Raw genomic sequence first — 23,693 nt, 5'->3', positions numbered from 1 at the left:
GGCTCTTTAATATGCCATGACCAGCACACAACAAAAACTTCCCAAACACCCGAGAAGAAAAAAGAGACAACAGCTGCAAACCCACAGATGATACATGTGCTGGACTCAAGGGTCTGAAAATACGTGATCACAACCCATAATTAGAAGGGGAAAAAAAATCAAAACTGATCCAGAAATGACAGATTTAGTAGACAAGGACCTTAAAATGCTCATTATAACTGCATTGCAAATGTGCATACAGTCGAGTAGAGACCTATGAGCACCGGGCAAAAGCTGCGGCAGTGACAGTCACAGTGACTGGGCCACACAGTTTGCTAGCCAGGAGCGGCCACAGCCCAGACACACACAAGTCAGCACGAACAGGCTGCAGAACTCAGCAACGCAGACTACCCAAAATGAAGCACAGAAAGAAAAAAAAATGACGGGACACCTGGGTGGCTCAGTTGTTGGGTGACTGCCTTCGGCTCAGGTCATGATCCCGGGGTCCTGGGATCGAGCTCCGCATTGGGCTCCCTGCTCAGTGGGGAGCCTGCTTCTCCCTCTCCCACTGCTGCTCCCGCTGCTTGTGCTCTCGCTCGCTCCCTCTCCTCTCAAATAAATAAAATCTTAAAAAAAAAAAAAGACAAATAAAGTGAAGAGAGCACCAGTGAGCTGTGGGATGACTTCAAGCAGCCAAATACATGGAGTCCCCAAAGGAGATGGAGGAATCGAAACCAACAACAAACCACCAAAACCAAAAAACCAAAAGATATTAAACAACTGGCATCCACAGAATTCTAAAGATGGTCCTGAAAAGTCTCCCAGCCTCCTCCCCAGGACTGTAACTAAGACAAGAACTCGAGCCCACGGACACGTTCCCTTACGTGGCAAAGGGGATTTTGCAGGTGTGATTAAGGTCACTAACCCACTGACTCTGACGTCGGGAGAGGACATCGGGGCAGCTGTGCGGGCCAGATGGATCAGCAAGAGACTGTCGAGCACGCCCGGGCAGCGGCGGTCAGAGAAGCACACCCCTGCGGGCCTGTGGGGAGAATCAGCAGACCACCGTGCTGTGAGCAGCCACGGGGCTGGATGCCCAGGCGCCCGGGGACACCAACACTGCACACTGCAAGTCATCAAATCAGAGCCCGACCAACACCACGGTGGCTGAGCGAAGCCCAGAGCCCGACCGGGGGGCTGTGAACGAGCACACAAGGATGGTCTTGAGGCCAACCGGTGTACAGCTCCTTGTTAACGGCAGCAACGCAAAATGAATACAGTGGCCAAAAAAATGACACAACTCACAGATCCAAGAAGCTCAATGAACCCCAAATGCAGGACACATGAGGAAAACTACCCAAGCACATCAAGACCAAGTTGCTAGAACACAGTAATAAGAAGAGAACATAAGGGGCGCCTGGGTGGCTCAGTCGTTAGGCTTCTGCCTTCGGCTCAGGTCATGATCCCAGGGTCCCGGGATCGAGCCCCGCATCGGGCTCCCTGCTCCGTGGGAAGCCTGCTTCTCCCTCTCCCACTCCCACTGCTTGTGCTGTCAAATAATAAACAAACAAACAAAAAAAGAAATAAATAAATAGAAAGAGAACATAATGGGACGCCTGGGTGGCTCAGTCGTTAAGCATCTGCCTTCGGCTCAGGTCATGATCCCAGGACCCTGGGGATCGAGTCCCACATCGGGCTCCTTGCTCAGTGAGGAGCCTGCTTCTCCCTCTCCCTCTACTGCTCCCCCTGCTTGTGCTCTCTCTCTCTCTTTCTGACAAATAAATAAAGAAAAAAGAAAAAAAAAAAAAAAGAAAGAGAACATAAAAAGCCGCCAGTAGGAGAAGTCCCATTATGGAGGAAGGAAGCCCCGACAGTGACAGCCGGCTTTCCCGCTGGAAACGCCCAGAGTCTAGTAACAGGGGAGCCAACCTGTCAACCTAGAATTCTTTATACGGTGAAAAGAGTCTTCAAAATGAAGACAAGGTACCCTTCAGACAGACAAAAGCGGCCTTGCGCCGGGAGAGACAACTGAAGGAATCGTCCAGGCAGCAGGCCGGTGCCAGAGAGAAACCAAGTCTGCCCAGTCGGGAAGCAAGAAGGTGCCTGGCCCGTAAGCAGGAACAACCGCCAGGCTGAGGAGGGAAAACAGACTGTCCGGTCCTAGAGGGAAGCACCTAACTCCTACATGTTCAAACAGGACATTCTTCAATAAAAATAGCTTTTATCGCTCTCACAAGAAACAAAGATTTAGAAACGGACAATGATGTGTCTAAATCGTTAACTCACACTTTGATGGCCTGAGGAGAGCCCACGTACCGACCCCCACAGCTCCATTCTTGACTCCTGCTGAGGCTCTGACGTACCCAGACTCCTTATGTTCAGAAACGGAAACTGTGTCTGTGTTGCAAGGGTTTGATGCGGTGTCCTGTATCCCCAACCCCGTGTGCGCTCACTCTCCTGGTGAGAAACCCCGGACGTGCTCTGGAATGTCTTTATGCACAAGGCAGGCTCTGAACTGCCACAGGGGACCAGCGGCTGGCAGGACCACGGAGTCTGACGCAGGTCAGCGTTCACAGCGTTCTCCGTCCGCCACTCCCCCTGCGCCTCAGTGGTCTTACCTTATAGAACACGTCGGGCACGTACTGCTCGCTGCTGGACTCCTTGGCGTAGCCGAGCTCGGGGGCGTCCTTGCAGGGAAGGAGGCACTCGTCACGGACCAGCGCCATGCACTGATTGGACACCTGGTACCCTTCAAAGTGGACCTGGTTGTCGGGACCACCTGCAAGAGAGAGACCTTCACGGAGAATCCACCAGAGGAGATTCAAGCCAAGTCTGTATGTGTTCCTCGTCACTTCGGACCCACAGAACAAATAAACCCTCAAGACTCTATCTTGGGTAGGAATTCAAAAGCATCTGACGGCAACCTGACAAGTGGCCTGAGCACACGGCCTGGGACGTGGGGCAGGGAGGCACCACCACAGCTCCTCCAACAGGTCTCTACTCCCCGCCCCAACTGCGTGCCGTGTCCTCAAGTACCAGGGATGTGAATGGCAGACAGCACCCCGCAGCCCAGCAAACTTTTGCTCCTGAGTGGACGGAGCGGGGGGATGGAGGTGGACGGGACAAATGGTGGAAAACAGGCCAGTGTTTGTACCGTGGTCTCTGCCCTGCAGATGCCCGCACAGCCGCCACACTGTCTTCCAGCACCACACTCGGGAGGTGCGGACACTGCCCCCGAGCCGGGGCCGCTGCATTCACTGTGCCGTGCTCTGCCCCGCGTGCCTTTCACCCCTAACCTCTCCACCGCCACGCCATAAACCCTTCACCGTGACTTCAAATTAGGGACATGGATAGTGCAAAAGCCGCTGAGAGGGAACCATCCAGTAAGTTCAATGGAGCAGGCACCTGGCTGAGATCCTCAAGAGAAGGACCAGCACCCTGTCGAAGGCAGGCCCGGAGCGGAAGAGGGAAGACCAGACGGTGGGGACAGCTGACTTCCACCACCACACACATGTGCACTTGCACCATCGGGTTAGGCTCTGACGATGCGAATGTCTGTTACCATTTCCAGCTTTGGAGAATTAAAGAAAAACCCTCAACATCTCTATTTTAGTTTCTTTGACAAAAACAAAATAATTTACTGATCAGGGAATAGAAATTTTTTCCATCTGGCTTTCAAGCATTTACCAGAAACCAGACCTGGTGGCCAAACCACCAGAGAATGTGAAGGGCGGGGGCAGAATAGCCTAGGAGGGGACAAGCCAGGGGCCTGCCATCCGCTCAGCTTCACGAACCAGAGGCTGACAGTAGCCGGCTTCCAAAAGTGCAAATGGACTCCAGAGGCCCAGTGGACAACCAAGCCTAGCATCTCTCCGTCCCTCACTCACATACTCAGGGGAGCTGGCCATGACCACTCCCTGATGTCCCTAAGGCCGCAGATGCAGGGCGCATCACCCCCTGCTGTGCTTGGGGTTGGTGGGGGGTGGGGGTGGTGGAAAGCAACATCAGGGGTCCCTGGGTAGGGCAGTCAGTTAAGTGTCCAACTCTTGGTTTCGGCTCAGGTCATAATCTCAGGGTCGTGAGATCAAGCCCTGAGTCGGGCTCCGAGCTCAGCAAGGAATCTGCTGGAGATTCTCTCTCTCTGCCCCTCCACACATGCACTCTCTCTCTCTCAAATAATTTATTTTTTTAAAGATTTTATTTATTTATTTCACAGAGAGATAGCGAAGAGTAGGAACACAAGCAGGGGGAGTGGGAGAGGGAGAAGCAGGCTTCCCTGCAGGGCAGGGAGCCCGATGTGGGGCTCGATTCCAGGACTCTGGGATCATGACCCAAGTTGAAGGCAGACACTTAACAAATGAGCCACCCAGGCACCCCTAATTTTTTTTTTTAAAGCAACATTAATCTGGGGCACCTGGGTTGCTCAGATGGTTAGGCATCTTCCCTTCTCAAGTCAATCTGCCAAGGAAACCTGCACGTGGGAGGAAAGGGCCTGTAGCAGAAGAACTCTGTGCCTGGGACATAGCCTCAGGAAGGGACTCTAACGGCCCAGAGACATGGGTGGCCAGCCCACCAAGACAGGGAGTTTAAACTTAGGCTCAGTGATGCATTCTCCTTCCACTAGATCCTTCAAGTTCACACATAAACCCCACAGTTAATCATGACTCTCTTCCTCCACCAGTCTCAAGCTAGAGTTGTTCTTGGCAGGGAGAGGCAAGGCCAAGCGTGCAGCTTCAGCAGCAGCTCTCAGGGAGCTGCAAGCACAGTGCCTGCAGAAGCACCATAAATCCCAGATGCAACAGTCTCCTGGGAGATGGCCACACACGGGGGGACGGACACACAGACACACACACACACATCTACTCCTTCCTGGTCCATCGGCGACTCAGGGATGGGGTACGGCAAGCGCAGCTCAAACAGCTCCACGGGGCAGCGGCACGTTCCTGGTCAAGAGCCACTGACGCGGGGGAAAAGCACACTTTGTTTGGAGGTCCAAGATGTGCGACTAGTGTGGATGGCTGCCCCTCCACTGGCCGCCCCTGGGAGCCGGAGAAAACTGTGAGCCTGAGCTCATCGCAGGGTTCGATCAGGGGGACAAGTCAGGAGAGAAATGCAGGGACTCTAACTGCAGATCTTATTGTAAATTATTTACTGTCTATAGTTCCAAAACCTCTCAGTAAACTGGCGATTCTGAAGGAAAAACTCCACGGATCATCTATACTCTCCAACCTCCCAACAAGAGCTATGAATCAGTAATTGAAGGTACAGGCAGCCCCCAAGTAGAAACTATTTATAATCCTAAAAATGTGCCAGTTCCTTTGGCCCACTGAATAACTCCCCATAGACCAAGTAATTAAAAGGTCTAGGTTACCATGGGAGCCCTTGGAAACCTAAGACAGCAGTTCTGGAATCCGTGAAAGTAATTTTTGGTTGCCCTCAACAATAGGGCACAGGGCTCCGCGGGGGGGGGGGTGCGGGTCTTGGGGGGGCTGCCAGCCGAAGTGGAAGAGGTCGGACACCCTGCTGTGTTTGGGGGAGTCCCATACAACAAAGGCCCATTCCACATCCCACACAACCTTGAATGTGCCCTGCACACTCTTACAGGCAAAAACCCCCATGTATGATCTCCGATTAAAATCAATTGTATCTTAGGGGCACCTGGGAGGGCTCAGTTGGCTAAGTGTCTGCCTTCGTGGGTCCTGGGATCAAGCCCCGTGTCAGGCTCCCTGCTCAGTGGGGAGCCTGCTTCTCCCTCTCCCTCTTCCCCTGCTTGTGTGTGCTCTCTCTTAATAAATAAAATCTTAAAAAAGAAGAAGAATCAACCATTTTTTATACAGAAGCACAAAAACAAATATGCAGTGTTGATCCAAGGTAAATTCTCTAGAAGTGTGGTAGCAAGTCAGTGGAGGGAAGGGGACACGTTCAGCTCAGCGCTTCACGGGGGGCCAGTAAGCATCTCAGGGAAGAGGGCACTGGCACCAGTGAGGTCTGCGCACAGCTGTCAACTCTAGCTCAGTCACTGTGTCGTCCCACCAGGCATCAATCCCCAAGCACTGGCGTGCGCAAGTACACTACTCTGTGTTATGGTCGGGTGGCCACTCTGCTTCCTCCGGTACGTTCACATGTGCAGAGAGGTATATCATCTGTGAGTTTTACTCTCTGGACAGTAAAGGGTATCACAAAGGATCCTGAACAAGGGGTTTTCAAAAGGGGGTGTCTGATATGTTTGAGAACCACCAGTCTAAGCAACTGTACCCAGAACATCTGCCTAATGTGTTGCAGGGAGTGAAAAGGTAACACATTTCTCCCCTTGGTCAAATACAGAGCAGGCGTGGTGAAATTCCAAATGATGTGAAAGCTGCCTCCTCCCTGCTCCTCTCCCCGGCATCCAGTCTGAGCCGCTCTCCCCGGCTGTCCTCATGGAAGGACCCTGTGCCAAGGAACTACCTTCCTGTAACCCTGGTCAACACTCCCATCCACTCGCTTAAGTACCTGGCCCAACAATAGTCCTAGGAAAATAATTCAACTCAACTAATTCACACTAGCATGTGAAAGATGCTGCCACTGCCTCTCACTCTTCAAAAGGACACTCACCTCAAAAAGAAAGTGACTGTCAATCCAAATGGATCTTAAAAATGAGGGCAGTGTTTTTCTTCATGGTTCTCATGACAGTCCCCTCAACTGGGATTAATAGGGGATCCAGTTACTTACAAACATGTTTGGGCTACTTGTAAACTGGTCTTTGTTAAGTTGGGGGTGCTTCTTTCTATGGAGCTAGGGGAAGGATGGCTACCATGAACAAACTGGGTTGCCAGTTCAGTGAGAGTAGAAACCAGGTCTTCACAGGATCCAAGTTAGCGTTTACTTCAAAAACATTACCGAAGAGACGATGCTTTCACGAGTTGGTTCTCCAAGTTTAAAACTCCCGCTCTTTTTAAATTGTATAGTCCTATGACCTGTTTTTTTCTAAGACAACATATGTTAAGCATGTTATGAAAGATTTGGTGGCACCTTCTTATAGGCCACAATTTTTTATTGTGTATTTATGATGTACATAGCACGGAATACAATACACATATTATCTCTCACTCACACACAACACACACAACACACACACACACACACACACACACACACACACACACACACACACACACACACACACACACACACACACACACACACACTCAGAAATGGTCTTAAAATGACTCCCACTCATAATGTCAAAAATAAAGAACAAATAGTAAACCCTTTTCTCCTAGACAGCCAGACAGTCATCTGTGGCTACTGGAAGGGGTAAAGGCAGTCCTGAGCTGAGATCCAGAATCAAGCTGACTTCACCTTAGAACATGAGAGGATAAGAGAACAGCTACACTGAGTCCCGGATTCTAGTGGTTTTGTGGGTAATGCAGTAAGTTCAGGATTTTTACCATAAAACAAAAAGAGGAATCCATGTCCCACAGGCACATTAGGAAAATCTCTTGTAGCTGAGTTACAAATGAAACACTACAAGAAGAGGAACAGAATACGTACCTGTAGCCACCGCAGTGACGAACTTGGAGCCAAAATGTCCGTCTGGAGAGAGTCGACATATGTTAGGATGCTTATTTTGGAAGTCTCCTGCAGTGATACATTCTTCCGAACTCAGAAAATAGGTGTCCTAGGAAAAAAGAGCTGGCATTATCAAGTTTTATAGCATCATGTGGAAACATACTCCTGTTTCTTCTTTAGAAAACACCAAGAACTAAACTGTGGCCTGTCAAACACCGCATGAAACAAACACCTATAGTTCCTAGCTGTTACGGGCCCTTCCACTCCCACCACAAATAATCAGGAAGGCCAGAACCATCAGGCACCCACCCCCACAGGCTGACCTCCAAAAAACACTGGTGGGTAAAGGCCAGGGGGTGTTGCTCTACAAGACACAATCAACAGACCCACCCTTAGTTTATCAAGAACATGGAGTTGAAAATAATTTGGTCTAAAAGCCAGGATGAGGGATGCCTGGGGGGCTCAGTGGGTTAAGCATCTGCCTTCAGCTCAGGTCATGATCCCAGGGTCCTGGGGTCAAGCCTCACATTGGGCTCCCTGCTCGGCGGGAAGCCTTCTTCCTCTGCCTCTGCCTGCTCCCCGCTTGTGCTCTCTCTCTGTCTGACAAATAAATAAATAAATAAATAAAATCTTAAAAAAAAAAAAGCCCGGATGAGCCGCACAGAGCCGCCCTGCCAGCATGAGCCCGAGCTGGCTTGTGACCAAGCTGCAGGCTGAGCTAAGTGGGCACACCCCCGTCTCACCTCACCTTATTCCGGCTGTACCGGACGGTGCCCTTCCGGGTGTCTTCTGAGACGAGGTCTGTAAATATCCAGCCAACCTGCATGAAAAAGGTAAGTATCCTCTCAGCCTCTCCCTGAAACAGGTGATGAATGTTTTCTGGCCTCTGTGCAGAGACGTGAAGAGCATTTCGGTAAGAGACTCCTGGGAGCCAGGTCTTTCCAGGTGACTCAGATCCTCAGCTAAGCTGCCAGGGTTTTCAAACTCCACCCAGTTGAAAACGGCCACCCTCCTCTGGTGCTGCTGGACTGGAGGTGATGGTGCATGAGCAGAGCTCATCTCTTTGTAAGAAGCCCCATGGCACCAACTCTGTACGCAGCACTGTGTCAGGTTCAGGGGAAACCCCAGCAGTGAACAAGATTAACAGAATGCCTACGCCCCAGAAAGGAAGACAGACAATGAGCAAGCAAAGAGAGACGATGCTATTTCAGATGCTAAGGCTTTCTCTGTAAGATAAGAAAATGGACTCCCTAGAGAAGGCACTTAAAATAAGGACCACCACCACAGAGTCCTTACCCAGTGGCTCCTTCGTGCTCCGCTACAAGACTGAAGAGAGCAGGTGAGGGCACAAGGAGCTGAAACCCCCAACACTAGGGCACCCTCACGCCAGTCCTGGACACCTGTCTGTGTGCTCTGTGGTCCCTAGCCCTCCTGTGCCCATGAACCTCACAGCTGGTTGCCCCTCCTAAACCAGAACCGGGCTGGGAGGTTTACGAGCGGGGTTGGACCCCAAGTACATGTCCTTTGGAGAAGGACGTGGTGGCCCATGACCCTGTCCAGCAGAACCTGATACAGAACTCTTCAAATCCATCTCATGCACACAAGACCAGGCAAACGTGGAGAATTTCATTTTCTTTAAAAATACCCAAGCAAACAGGGCGCCTGGGTGGCTCAGTTGGTTGAGCGACTGCCTTCGGCTCAGGTCATGGTCCCGGGGGTCCTGGGATCGAGCCCCACATCGGGCTCCCTGCTCGGCGGGGAGTCTGCTTCTCCCTCTGACCCTCTTCCCTCTCGTGCTCTCTATCTCTCATTCTCTCTCTCTCAATAAATAAATAAAAATCTTTAAAAAAAAAAAAATACCCAAGCAAACAAAAAGCCCATGGAGGATGCAGCAAAGAACAGGAGACTTGCAGTATAAATGGGTCGAAGCAGTGAGTAGAGCAGAGCCAAAGCCGAGGTCAGCTAGGACAGCAGAGCCAGGGTTTCAGAGAAAGACATTTAAGTCACCTCGAGATCTATTAGAACTACAGTGATCGTGAACTATATATTTAAAACAAAGGTCCAAAAGTCACACTAATTTCTCTTTTGAACAAGAGAAACTAAAAAAATTTAAACCAAAATATAACCCTAAATCAAGATGCTGACTCCTGGGGTGCCTGCGTGGCTCAGTCGGTTAAGTCTATGACCCTTGATCTCAGCTCAGGTCATGATCTCAGGGTTGTGAGTTCAACCCCCACGTTGGGCTGTACACTGGGTGTGCAGCCTACTTAAAAAAAAAAAATGCTGATTCCTTACTAGAAACAATAGGACATTGTTTTCTTCAAATGACTTGGCTCTATAAGCTCCTAGGCTTACAAACATATTCCCTATTTTCCCCCTTTTATCTATAGGAGTTCATTTTTCACTAAGTTGATTAACAAATAAAGGATAAAACTTATGGGGCGCCTGAGTGGCTCAGTTGGTTAAGCATCTTCCTTTGGCTCAGGTCATGATCCCAGGAGTCCTAGCACTGAGCCCCGCATCGGGCTCCCTGCTCAGAGGGAAGCCTGCTTCTCCCTCTCCCTCTGTCTGCTGCTCTGCCTACTTGTGCTGTCTCTCTCTGTCCAATAAGTAAAGAAAATCTTTAAGAAAAAAAAAAAAAGGATAAAACTTACACAGCTAACACTGAAATTCTAAGAGGTATTCAAATTCACGTTCAATATTTACCTGTAAAAACCCTTCTGCAAAGTTCCTGGGAGCTCCACCAAGGATGTTAACACAAACCAGATCAACAAAAGTTCTTCCCTGTCTTCTAACTGCCCAGTAAAACTAGGAAACCTCACAGGCTCAGACACCTAAATTAACAACAGGAAATCCAAGGATGACGGAAGAGTGAGTGCCAGAGGCTCCAAGCACCCGGGGCAGAAAATGAACGGGCAGCAAGGACACATGAAGAGAGGGCTCCCCTAAGAGGCCAGGCCTCGGTGTGTGGGCAGGACACACAGCGCAGCAGCGAAGCTCCTTCCTGGGCAGGAAGAAGGGGTCTGGGTCCTGCTGCCTCTTTCTTCTACCCTCTAAAGCTGTCCTCAGGAAGTAGGGCAGGCCGGTTTCAACAGAACAGTCCCAGCACAGGGATCACTTGTTTTCATTTTACTCTAAATCAGAGAAATAGTCTCATTCTATTTTGAATCCTCGGATCTGAAATAGGAACATAAAGGCTACAGCGCCCGGAAAACACAAGCAGGCATTACAACACGCTGGGCCCACACCTGACCTGGAGCAGCTGGGAGTTCAGTCCCAGACAAGGCCTGGCCATGCCGCCCACCTGTATGTCCCCAACAGAGAGCCCTGGTTCCCCCATTCAAAGGCCAGCAGAATGCCTCAGTACCTTCCTCAGGCCAAGCTTGGCAGCAATTTCATCTACCACCTCAGCTTTCGGGTCTTCCAGAAGCTCCAGGCTGTTCTGTGTGCCAATCTGTCAGGGCAATAAAGGGAGAAGACAGACTCAGAGGAGCCCACAGCCATCCCACTCGACTTCTGGCTCAGGAATCCCAAGGGGCACCGCTCTATCCCTTGCCAAAAAGGAGAATTATGGCAGCAGAAAAAGGCTGACATCCAGATAAAACACAGTCCGAGCCCTCCAGGCTTTGCCCCTCCTCAGCTACATTGTGCTTCCCAGTCAAGACTCAGAGGGGACAAGAAGATGGTGACATTCAGGCTGGTTCACATCACACAGTCCCTCTTCAAGCATGCTGTCGCTCTCAGGACTGAGGAAGACTGTCTACACATTTTTTTTGGTGGGTTCCTTCACTGGGGAAAGTCAGTTTCAAAACTCCTTTGGATAAGCAGTTTCGTCCCAAACAGGTTTGGTACATTAGGGCAAGATTCCACCCATGTATGGTAACACTTGTTTCCAGGAAACAGGCTGGGAAATTGTGTGTGCAGCTCCTGCAGGGATAGTGCTGAGCTTCACAGGCAAGGTACTGAGTGGGAGATGACAGAGGAATGGAAAAGGCACCTGAAATCAGCAACCCGCCGGTTGATGGGCAGAGCACTGGGCTCAGGGCAGCAGGTGGGCTTGGACTCTGACTGGCTCACATGCAACCTAAACCGGCCACAGGACCCCAACTTCCTGCAGTGGACAAAGCTTACCGGAATCCTTCATCTGCCCTGAAATGCAGTTCGAGGGTCATTAATAGTTAAGTATCATACCTAGCAGAAACCCCGGCCAGAGGAATAGGAAAATGAAGATAATCCCAAACCAAGTTATACTAATTGGGTACATCCTTGCAAATGAGTCAGATTCTGGCAAAAGAACAAAAGAACTTTCTGTTGCTGGGTATTAGCAATATGGAGATCGTTAATACCTCCAGAGCACAGGTCACATCACAAACTCAGAACAAATCTAAGGATCTGGTTTCAGGACCTGTGGCAGCATGAGCTTCAACTTCTAATGAGCTGCAGGTTATTAGAGGTCAATGGTTCCAACCTTCAGGATTCCCACGTTGGGAGCTCTGGGGATGCTGTTCGTGGTCTGGACGCCAGAGGTTTCTGTCTCTGTGTTTTATTCAATCATACTCCTAACATGACTGCTGAAACTCCTCATGAAAGACACCCTCTACAAAACTGAATCTGAATATATTGTGCTTCCAAAAGCAGCTCCATGATTACAGAGAGCACACTTAGTGCCCTGGCAGTTAGGTAACCCCGACACTCTGGCAGGGTCTCCATCGCCACCTAGTGTCCCCTTTTAAATGAACCACCACATAAGGCCCCCCTCAAACACCTCCTCTACAGCTCTCAGTAAATATGGAAACTGGCAAAGGGGTGTAGACTACACTCAAGCTCTGCATAAATGCAGCTAGGGAGACAATGGCATGTGTGCGGGAGCCACGGACCGGCACCCCAGCCAGCAGCCACGGGGCCTGCCCTTTCAGACCCTGGTTTACTTAAGAAGTTGGTTCGTCATGGGGTGATTCACAGAACACAGTGTAAGGTGACCAAGGTGAGTATGGTATAGCATACACCCGAAGAAAAAAGGAGAGTGGTATGGATATCTATATATTTGCTTATATTTTAAAAACTTAAACTTTGGAAGTCTACACCAAACATTCTGGAAAGAGAGGGATAGGAAGAAGGGGGTACCTTGTTTGTAGCTCTGACTTTGGAAGAGTGCAAAATTTTTTTCTTTTCCAACATTTTAACTACAAATTTCAAACACATAGCAAAGTTCAAAGAATTTCTCAGTGAAGACCCACATACCTACTATCTATATTTGGCCATACTCTATCCACCCCTCTAATCACCCCAAGCCCTCTTAGTTCTCCATTGTACTTCAGAGTAAACTGCACACACAAGCACCCCTCCCAAGTACTTCACCATGCACATCATGGACTAGAATTCCATGTTCATGGTTTCCACTTTTGTAATGAGTATGTATACATACACCACATACATATATGTGATGAAACGTACCATGTAAACATTTCAAAGAACTATACAACAAATATATACATAAACAATCAATCCGGGAAGCCTGGGTGGCTCAGTAGATGATACAATGTATTTATGAACAGGGGTAGTTAATTGTGTAGGGCTGTGGTTCTTAAAAGTGTGATTCCCCAGAACTGCAATAGGAATGTGAACACTATTAGCAACGCAAATCCTTGGCCCCACCCCAGACCTACGGAATCTTGCAACTGTCCTTAAAGCATCTGCCTTAGGCTCAGGTCATGATCCTGAGGTCCTGGGATCGAGTCTCGCAGTGAGCTCTTTGCTCAGCAGGGAGCCTGCTTCCCCTCTGTTTGTACTCTGTCTCTCAAATAAATAAATAAAATCTTAAAAAAAAAAAATCAATCCCTAAATACCGAAAATAAAACAAATGAACATAAATGTGTTACCTAGGTGGTGGCACAGTCATACAGAAGGCACCTTCCAAGTGACCTTAAAACACAGTATGACTGCTGGTCCCTCATGAGACACACCCTGAGGATCCTCCTCCTTCCACCAAAAAAAAAAACCCAAAACAAACAAGAACAAACCCCACCTTCAACTGTGTTCAGTCCTGTACTGGCAGTAATTCTGGTACTGTCATTCTAAGACAGCTGTGTGGGGCCGGGTGAAGGACACAAGTAGCCCTGTGGGCCTCTCACGCCATCATTTCTGGGGCAGCAGACGTGGGTGAAGGACATACAGAATTACAAGGGAGGGGGCAGTCTGTGTGGCACTTTGGGGCAACTGACAGAAGTGGAACACAGCCAACAGATTAAAATATTCCATCAGTGTTCAATCTACCGACATTGACAAGAGTCCTTATTATCAGTAAGACAACGTCCTTACGCTCTGGAAATGCACACTGAAGTACTGAGGGACCATGAGCTTACCCTCCAAGAATTCAGAAGATAGTGCGTGTGCGTGTGTGTGTGCGTGCGTGTGTGTGTGCGCGCACAAATGACAGAGCAAAGAAGTGGAATGAAGTCTGAAACAAGAGTCCCGCACAGCCTTCAGAGCCCAGGTGATAGAGGCCCGTGAACTGGGAAGCCTGTGCTTGCCTACCTGAGGAGGCTCGTAAATGGCAGCTACTTCGGCCCTGATGCCGAGAGGAATGTCTTTGTGCTCTGTATACCGTCCATACAAATACCCGAAATGCTGGTTCCCTGTCTTCCTCCAAAAGTCAAGGAAGCGATCGGCAACTGTGTGGTTCTCAAACATGATATTGTCCACATGTCTGTATTTCTGTAGAGCAAACAACGGGCTAATGAACACACTCTGTTGGAAATAAATAACTTATTTTTTAGTATAAGCCATTCATAAATCTCCACCTACTCTTCGCACACGCACGCGCACACACATTTTAAAATGTGCTCTGCCCTAAAGACCATTTCAGATTCTACAGGGTGGGTGGGGTACGGGTGGGGTTCCTCAATAAATTAATTCAGATTAATCTTACTGGGATTTCATCTAAAATGCAGGTTTTCACAATCTCTAGCACAAAAATTAGTTTTCAAAAAGAGAAAGCAGGGAGAAAGAAGAGAAAGAAGTTTCCAAGCAGTCACAAAAGCGGCGTAGAGCTCTCTACAGAGCAAATGTGGGCCAGCAGCACAGAGAAGGCAAGGTGAGCGATCCTCAAGGACACAGAGACCAGAGGGGAAGAGGCCAGAACACTGCGTGCAGCTTTCCCTGGTCTCTTCCTCCTCCCAGAGCCCAGCTCCCTTCTTTATCTGGCCTGGAGAGGTGCTCTGAGGGGGCTCCAGGACAGTTTGGTTACCAGCTTCCAGAGCCATGATTTCTTAGAAGGCAAAGTGCAACCACGAAGTTATTTTAAACAGTCACCAAGAAAGTTCTGCCTCCATGCAAGCAGACAAAAGAGAAAAAAAGGACTCCCCCCTCCACGCGTGCAACGGCTAGCAATCTCACCAATACCATCTCCAGCATATGACCTGAAGTGCACTTGGACCCACCACCGACAGTGTGCTCTGCTAGGGGCAGGTCCCTCCATGGAGGGGCTTTTCTGCATGGAGGGGCTTTTCTGCAAAGTTTCATTTCTGAGCCATGAACACAAATCTATGGTCTATATGGACACAGTGAACATCTCACCTGTCTGTTCAGTGTGATGGCACTTGGCTGGCACTTAGTACAGATGCCGTTAGGCCATGGAAGGTGTCCCTCGCACCCTGATTTAATCTTGCAACTGATGTTCTCCAGAGCAACAAATTTCCCCCTGAATAAGAAGAGGCAGCTTGATTAATTCAACATCCCAATAGTGAAAACTTTAGCAGGAGACTGGAAATCCTATGTCAAATCCCTTACACCTCTGGAACAAAGTTCTAAGAAGCTAAGCATGTGGCAGGCAGCAGTGGGGGAATGTGCTAAGAATTGCTACTGTGGACTCCCAGCTTCTGTCCTGCACACGGAGACTATGCAGAAATACATAACTGTTTCCCTATAAAAAGTCTCCATTTTCAAGGTCTGTCGCTAACACCCATGAAGGTTTTCAAGGATACTATTAAACACCTACTGATCTAACCTGAACCGCTGACAGGAAACAAAGCTTGTTTTTAAGTTTCATTAACTTATCAGCAACATCTACATCATGAGTCCAGTACTTACATGTCTGTAAAAAAAAAACTCTGAATCACAAGGAGAAACCCTGATGAGGGTACCTCACAAGGACATCTTCCCCGGCTTCTGGCTGAAATAAAGACTATCCAGTGAGGAAGCCAGGGCCCCACCCCGATGTGGGGTGGATGTGCACAGATGCTTTCACCCTCCGCCAGTTTCCCACTCACAAAATGGTCCAGGAACTCGATCCTGTCTTCACAGGCCAACAGCACGCTGGCCTGCGGGCCCCTGGGAAGCAATGACCGCCACCAGCCTGCACGGCACCAAGAGCTGCCAATGTGCCCCCGTGGGATACCGTGGCCTGGACCCAGACTGGTGGAAGGCTGACGGATTTCAGCACGACGAATCTCTACTCGTTCAATAGTCCAGAAAGTTCCATGGCTTACCCCACTGACAGGCAAGAATGGGTTTCCGGTAGGATTTTTTTCTCATAGTCTAACTTTTTTAAAAAGCCATTTTAGGATGTCAGCAGGTTGTCAGAGAAAAACTATAATCAGGCCAACATGACATTCTTCACAAAATGTTGCTGACTTGGGTTCAGCCACCATCTCCTCCTGCTGCACTGATGGGAATTATAAAATGGTATGAAGTCCATTACTTTCTGGGAAGGTGAACACATAGTCGTATAGTCAACAGAAAGGGGTCGCACAGGGAAGTCCCTGACATGGTTTAAAAGAAATCAAAATGCTCTCAGTTCACCCCTCTCCAGCCACTGTCACAGCCTGCACTCAGGGAGCCGAGAGAAGGCCGCCCCTCTGCCCACCTGGCCGAGTCTGTAGACAGTTCCCGTTGAGGCACCACGAGGCCCTGCCGGGGACGGCACGGTTGCTCCAGCCCCTGTGATGGCTGTGAAATCAAGCTGATAAAGGGGCCAGCTCCAGGGCAAAGGGCTGATGGGGGCTGTGGAATAGGTGAGCCGAGATGACAACCACGGGGTGGTTCAGTTTTTCCGAAAAGCAGAGGATGAGCTCTGACCACCATCATACCATATCTCATCTGCCTTCACATACACCTAAGTTGCCAGAGCACCACATGCCTGCGGGAAGTCTGGGATGTTCCCCAGGGGCCTCCGGTGGCCACTGCCAGCCTGGCATCTGCCCAACACGCTGGGCATGTGGATGACAACAGGGCGTCAGAGTCTCCACCCCGTTCCTTTTCTAGAATCTGTGCCAAAAGTCACGAACTCAGGTGCTCTGTGCCCAGACCCTGATCTTTGCTGTTCTCATTCGTATGCTCACAGGCTTTAAGCAACACCTGCCAGATACATAAAAGGGACTTCTACACGCCAAAGCCACATCGGCACAGCCTAACTGCGCTCAAGTTGCTTACTTGTCGGCCCCCCCGGTCAGCTTTCGGATGTAGGCGTGGAAGGACATGTGCTTCACAGGAGGTTCAAGATGGTTCAGGTAGTCCTCGTCAAACGGCTGCCAAAACACACACAGTCAGTACGGTCACGCACCTGCTGGCGTCTCGAGGGAAGGAGAGGCGGGCAGCCAAGCCGCTGCTGCGCGCAGGGAGAGGCCCAGCCAGCTCCCGTGGAGGGCAGTGGGAGAGGATGGGCCCTTGGTTCTCACTTATCATTCCAGGTCAGAACCAAAGGTTTCTTTGTGTACCAGTTATTTCTCTAAGATTAAAATGAATCTCTATTAAATACAAAATGCTCTAGGTCAAGTAAATATTAGGAAAATTGGGGGGGAAAAAAAAAAGTAGCCCATAAAATGAAGAGGAGGCTCATGAAGAAAATCAGGTTGGCCTTGCTGCTGTAAATTCAGCATTCACCAGTTACCAGTCAGCATTATTATGGTAACTCTCAATCTCACCGGGACGAATGAGTAGGAGGACTCGGGGAAAAGTAAATCAAAACAATGACAAGCACAGAAACCGCCAGCCCCAGCTTTGTGTCAGGTTTTAAAAGGATTGCCCAGGGAGCCCACTGCAAGTGCTGCCCCTCGCTCACAGCAACCCAGACGCTCCAGCCATCTGCAATCCACCCGGAAGGTCAGTCCCACAAATAAAGGCTCGTCCTCCTGAAGCCACTTGCACGAGTGGGGACACGAGGCCCAGGGCAACAAACAGACCCAGCGCAGGGGCGCGGGGAAAGTTCTGATGTGCCCTGAGGAGCAGCCCCTCCCGCGAGCCCGGAACGCACGCTGCACCAGCTCTCACCTCGAGTGGAACACAGTGCACACATTTCCCCAAGGGGCCGTGTCGGCACCTAAGAGCACAGGGCAAGAGAAACACACAGCAATTAGCACGCCCGCTCTCCTGCTGCTGCCCCCCGACAGTTTTCATGTTTATAACGTATGCCGCCCTTCACAGCATTTTCCTACCTGTGTGGAACTATTTTTTTTCATTTCATTTATTTATTTATTTACTATCTATTATTATTTATTTATTTATTTATTTATTTATTTTTGAGTAAACTCAACGCCCACAGTGGGGCTCGAACTCATGAGCCCGAATCAGAAGTCTCATGCTCTACGATAGCCTGCCAGGCACCCCCGTGTAGAATTGTTTTAGATGGTACGTGAGCATTTTTTAAAAATATTTTATTATTTTTTTTGACAGAGAGAGACATTGCGAGAGGGAACACACGCAGGGGGAGTGGGAGAGGGAGAAGCAGGCTTCCCGCAGAGCAGGGAGCCCGATGCGGGGCTCAATCCCAGGACCCCAGGACCCCAGGATCATGACCCAAGCCGAAGGCAGACTGAGCCACCCAGGAGCCCACGTGAGCATTTTTTAATATAATTTGGTATTTATTTTGATTTGTATTAGAAAAAACCATCCAGCACGTCAACCCTACGGATATTAACAGCTTAAGATGACACTAAATAAAAGTGAATGGACTAAAACTGATTTAAATACATGTTAAGTAAACACTGAGGAAGTTGGGATGTGGATGTGGCAAAAAGCCTTGTCAGTGGGACAGAAGGAACTCCAGTTTGAGAAACACCCATTTTGTGCAGGTTTTGGGAAAAGCATGAAGATGCCTGGTTCTCTGGGTTTTAGTGACTTCCGTCAGAGAAGCTGTAGAAGCTCCACACGTACGATGTGGCAGCATGATGTGCTCAGATGAGGAGGGTGCTGATGGCTGGTGGGAAAGCTGAGTGGCTGTCCCTCTGGGCTCGACAGGACCCTTTTCTAAATGGGGTCACAACTCCTGGACGCATGTGCACTCTACACTTCCGAGCAGAGATGGCCTGTGTCTCCTAACAGCCAGGCTCTTACAGACGGCAGGCCAGAACGCACGCACGCACGCACACAAGCACCCTCTTAAAACATTCCTACTGAAGCCTCCAAGACACAGATCGTGGGGGGAGCCAGCATGAGTTCCCTGGGAGGAAACGCAAACGGAAGGGGTATGTGGGCTGACGGCGATGGCCACGAAGTGGTCCGAACCGGGCGCAGCAGAGCGCCATCTGGGGCTCTTGAATCTAAGACACACAAGTTGCTAATGCAGCACTTAGAACCCCAGTATCTCAATGTCAGCACCCCATCATGTTTACAGAGTGCTGCAGTTACAAAAGGCTCTACTGCAGAGACAAACAACCTTCACTCAGACATTTCACATCACTGAGTGTAAACTCAGGTATTTCTAACCAGTTTCTTCAAAAAGAACTACAGGGGCATCTGGGCAGCGCAGTTGGTGAAGCATCCAACTCTTGATTTCAGCTCAGGTCACGATCTCAGGGTCATGGATCAAGCCCCACATCCGGCTCCACGCTCAGTGGGAGTCTGCTTGAGATTCTCTCTCCCTCTGCCCCTCCCCCACACACATGCGCCATGTGCACGCTCTCTCTCCCACTAAGATAAAGAAATTTTGGGGGCGCCTGGGTGGCTCAGTCGTTAGGCGTCTGCCTTCGGCTCAGGTCATGATCCCAGGGTCCTGGGATCGAGCCCGGCATCGGGCTCCCTGCTCGGCGGGAAGCCTGCTTCTCCCTCTGCCCCTCCCCCTGCTTGTGTTCCCTCTCTCGCTGTGTCTCTGTCAAATAAATAAATAAATAAATGAAAGTAAGCTTCAAAAAACTTAAAGAATTTTTTTAAAAATAAAAAGAACTGCAAAAAGTCACAAATACAGAAACGTACCCCAGCATAACCTTTTCACGTAACCCTAGGTGAAGGGTAAATATTCAAAGGAGCAGCAGCATGTTCAGCACATGAAGCAGCCACTGAAAAGAATGGGAAGAACACGCTGCGCGTATGATGCCGGCACTTCCGACTATAATCCAACAAGGTGACCTGAAAAAGCACCTTGCACTGGTAGGTGCCTAGCATCACCTCTTCCCCGTTTCCCTACTCTTGCCCCACCATACACCTGCTAAAGCCCAATGCGCCAAACTCAAAACTTGTGTTTCTTCAGTAGATACTCAAACAGGGCACATTTCAAACATCTCACCTCCTGAGCCATTAAAGTCAGCACAACTGGGACCGGACCCCGACGGAGACTTACAGTTGTGGGTCGCGGCTTCTATAAATCTTCCCGTCCTGCTTGCTGAGGTACTGGTCGATCTCATCCTCCACCACGCTGGGAGCACCGCAGGCCTTCAGCCCCAGCGGGGCTGACGTCTCCATTTCCGCGGAGGGTCCAGCGAGGCCCGAGGGAAACAGGAACAGCAGATCTCCATGCCTATCAGACGACAAACACAGGGCAGGGCCTGCCTTCTATCCTCCCACAACCTAGGCTGCACAGAGGAGCTGCTCACCATCATGTGAGGGTCTCTGACATCCAAGAGGCAAACGCCAACCTCCCTAAAAGCCTGAATAATGAGGCCTCTAATTGTAAGAGACCAGAATTCTCCCTTCACATCTCTCCTACACTCCCTAGTGTTCTAAAGGTCAGAGTGGGTTTTCTGCTGTAAAACACCCATATGCCCATCGGATTCCACACAGATGAAATATGGCCACAACATACACACTTGGCCTGTAGGCCGTGTTCCTCCTGCTTCTCCTTCTGGGATTGACACTCCTTCCCCTTGTTCATTCCTTACCGTCTACTATTGAGCAGCCCAACACTTCATCTACCTAGTACACAGCCTTCCGCTTCTTTCTCTTCGCTCACACCCCCCCACACACGTGCACACATTGTATGACGCTGCTGACAAAGATGAGATTATCAAAGACATAAGGTTTTGCATTTGCTTTTCTCATTCAACAATATGTCACCCCAGATCCCTCCAAACACGGGGTCTGCATCTAATCACCGCTTCCGGTGGTGGTACAGCACTCTGCAGCAAGCCCAACCCGTCACGGGACACCAGCGCTCCCACACCGACGGCACGTGTGCTACCAACAGGTTTCTACCACCACCAAGTGGTAGGCCCACTTGAGGAAAGGCCCAAAGACAGGCGGCTGTGTGTTTTTACTTCTACAGGGCACATTTCCAGGAGTGGCCCTGCTGGAAGGAGGGTTTTGTTTTTGATGTCGCTGATGTGCTGCTTTCCAAACCGGCTGCACAATTCACAGTTCAAACAGCAGTGTTTGATTTTCTGTCATTTCCATGTAAGTCATGCTCTTTCCTTGCTCACTCACACTGCTGGCTCACTGCGGGACCTGGTTACCACGGCCAGACCAACGAGACCCAGGCGTGAGACGCTCCCACTTCCAAGGGGTGGACAGAAGCAGCGTGGGCTCCCACGCCCAGAGAGAGGATCTACAACACTAAAATCAACCTCGGTCTTGGAGGAAAAGCTGTAGCACTACCATTTGGTAAATACTTAACTGCTGTCAATAACACACACGGAAGGAACAGCCTGCTGCAGCCCCGACCCAACAAACTGAAGCGGGGGGGGGGGGGGGCAGGCCTTGAGAGCAAACACCAAAGACACGGGACACTAAGAGGCTTGGCTGTAGCTCTTCAATAGGTCTGTTCTCTCCTCTTCTTTCTTCCATAATTTAAGGGTATAAAACTGCCAAACTGTAGGTAGAGACCTCCATTTCTAGCAACGGACCAGACATTCCTCAACACCCCCCAGCTACAGAACACACGGCTCAGCTGCTGTCAGTTTGAACAGCTAACGAAAGTAAGGAAAGTAAGGCGAGAGAACACTGCCCTACAGAAGCCCTGAGCTTGGCTTACATGGTCATTTTATGGACACCAGGAGGTGAGTCTGTGGGCCTGCCTACCCGAAGCAGGCTGCTGACCAGCTGAAAATAGGAACCAAGGAGGAATCCCGCCTTCCTGAACCCACTGTTCAGCAGGGAAAACAGTCACCTCTGAGAGTCTGCTCTGCCACGCACCCAGGGTGGAACTAGGGATGCTACTTGGCTCCAGAAGCCCAGACAGAAAGTAACTGGGGGGAGTGCCGGGTCCACAGCGCCCCCTTGTGCCAAAAGAAGCAAGTGCAAGCTTCCCCACAGAAAAGCTGCGGCCTGACTCCCTACAACCAGGTTTGGTCATTACAAGCTCTCAAAAAGGGGTCACCAAATGTACAAGAGAACCAAGCCACCATGCACAAGAGTGGGCAGACACAACAACAGCAGGATTAGACATCCAAGGACTTCAGATTTGGAACTGCAAGACGTGGAATATAAATGTCTACAGAATGTTCAATGGAAACGGGATGCAGAGAGCACAAGCAACGAGAGGCTGCCCAAAATGACAGGGGCTTCTGGGAAGCAGGGTGGCAGGGGCCACAGATTTGGGTAAATCCTCCCAAATCACCCCCCGCCCATACAGTCAGGCCAGACAACCCATGGACAGCTCTGACAACAGTGCCACTCTGATTCCACCTGGGGGAGACAAGAGCACCTCAGACACCCTGAAACCCAAGAGGGAAGCATCGCACGTGTGACGGGCCAAGGCAGAGCCCCAAGGAGCCCAGCAGTCCTCAATGGAAGCCCAGAAGGCCAGTGTGAGAGCAATATAGCCCCTGTGAGCACACGGAGCTAACAGCCAGGTTTGAAAAGAAATCAAATCAAGTATTTTAAAAGTGAAAAATATAATCCCTGAAATAACAAAGAGAATTGGAGAGAAATGATATTTAAAGAGATAATGGCCACAAATTTTCCAGACCGGATCTGCAGGTACAGAAAATACACTATCCGGGGCCCCTGGGTGGCTCAGTTGTTAGGCGTCTGCCTTTTCCTCGGGTCATGATCCCGGGGTCCTGGGATCGAGCCCCACGTCGGGCTCCCTGCTCAGCGGGAAGCCTGCTTCTCCCTCTCCCACTCCCCCTGCTTGTGCTCCCTCTCTCGCTGTCTCTCTCTGTCAAATAAATAAAATCTTTAAAAAAGAAAATACAGGGGCACCTGGGTGGCTCAGTCGTTAAGCGTCTGCCTTCGGCTCAGGTCATGATCCCAGGGTCCCGGGATCGAGCCCCGCATTGGGCTCCCTGCTCGGCGGGAAGCCTGCTTCTCCCTCTGCCACTCCCCCTGCCTGTGCTCCCTCTCCTGCTGTCTCTCTCTGTCAAATAAATGTATTTAAAAAAAAGAAAAAAGAAAAATAAAAAAAGAAAAAAGAAAATACAGGGCGCCTGGGTGGCTCAGTTGGTTAAGCGACTGCCTTCGGCTCAGGTCATGATCCTGGAGTCCTGGGATCGAGTCCCGCATCGGGCTCCCTGCTCAGCGGGGGGTCTGCTTCTCCCTCTAACCCTCTGACCCTCTTCCCTCTCGTGCTCTCTGTCTCTCATTCTCTCTCTCAAATAAATAAATAAAATCTTTAAAAAAAAAAGAAAATACAATATCCATCAGGTAGGATTTAAACAAACAAACAGGAATCCATACCTGGACAAGTCAAACAGAAACTATAGGACCCCAAAAGAAACAGAAAATCTTAAAAGCAGCCGGGGGGGGGGGGGAAGACCACCTATAAGCGAACAACAGAATACAGCACACTGAACTGCTGCCAGAGAAGCCAGAAGTGGAGACAGACCAACGCCAAGCTCAAGGAGAGGAACATCACTGCCTCCTCCAGACACGCTTAAGGTAAGACAGACGTGACCCCCAAGTGTAGACCCAAGCTAGTGAGAAGTAGTATGACTATCACTGGAAAGATACACCCAGGGGTGACTCAGGAAGACCCCCACCAAATGCCCCCTCGGGATGTCTGAGCCGTCCTACCCCTC

At 50.0% G+C, this 23,693-nt stretch overlaps 1 protein-coding gene across 2 annotated transcripts in view; it reads right to left on the bottom strand.

Annotated features, from left to right (window-relative positions):
* Nucleotides 1-23,693, bottom strand: part of NPLOC4 (NPL4 homolog, ubiquitin recognition factor) — a 60,985-nt gene that overhangs the window by 23,200 nt on the left and 14,092 nt on the right. For both annotated transcript variants that reach the window (XM_073886068.1, XM_073886069.1), the window contains exons 4-12: nt 20,081-20,257; nt 17,797-17,845; nt 16,960-17,054; nt 15,106-15,229; nt 14,065-14,244; nt 10,898-10,984; nt 8,279-8,350; nt 7,513-7,639; nt 2,598-2,758 (exon numbers count right to left, since the gene is read on the bottom strand). In XM_073886068.1, the coding sequence (XP_073742169.1) occupies nt 2,598-2,758; nt 7,513-7,639; nt 8,279-8,350; nt 10,898-10,984; nt 14,065-14,244; nt 15,106-15,229; nt 16,960-17,054; nt 17,797-17,845; nt 20,081-20,257 (1,072 nt within the window). The remainder of the gene's footprint in view (nt 1-2,597; nt 2,759-7,512; nt 7,640-8,278; nt 8,351-10,897; nt 10,985-14,064; nt 14,245-15,105; nt 15,230-16,959; nt 17,055-17,796; nt 17,846-20,080; nt 20,258-23,693) is intronic.

Source organism: Callorhinus ursinus, unplaced genomic scaffold (assembly GCF_003265705.2).
Source record: "Callorhinus ursinus isolate GAN/ISIS: 27379988/994484 unplaced genomic scaffold, GSC_fseal_2.0 scaffold68, whole genome shotgun sequence".
NCBI lineage: Eukaryota > Metazoa > Chordata > Mammalia > Carnivora > Otariidae > Callorhinus > Callorhinus ursinus.
This window is presented reverse-complemented; position numbering and strand designations above follow the sequence as displayed.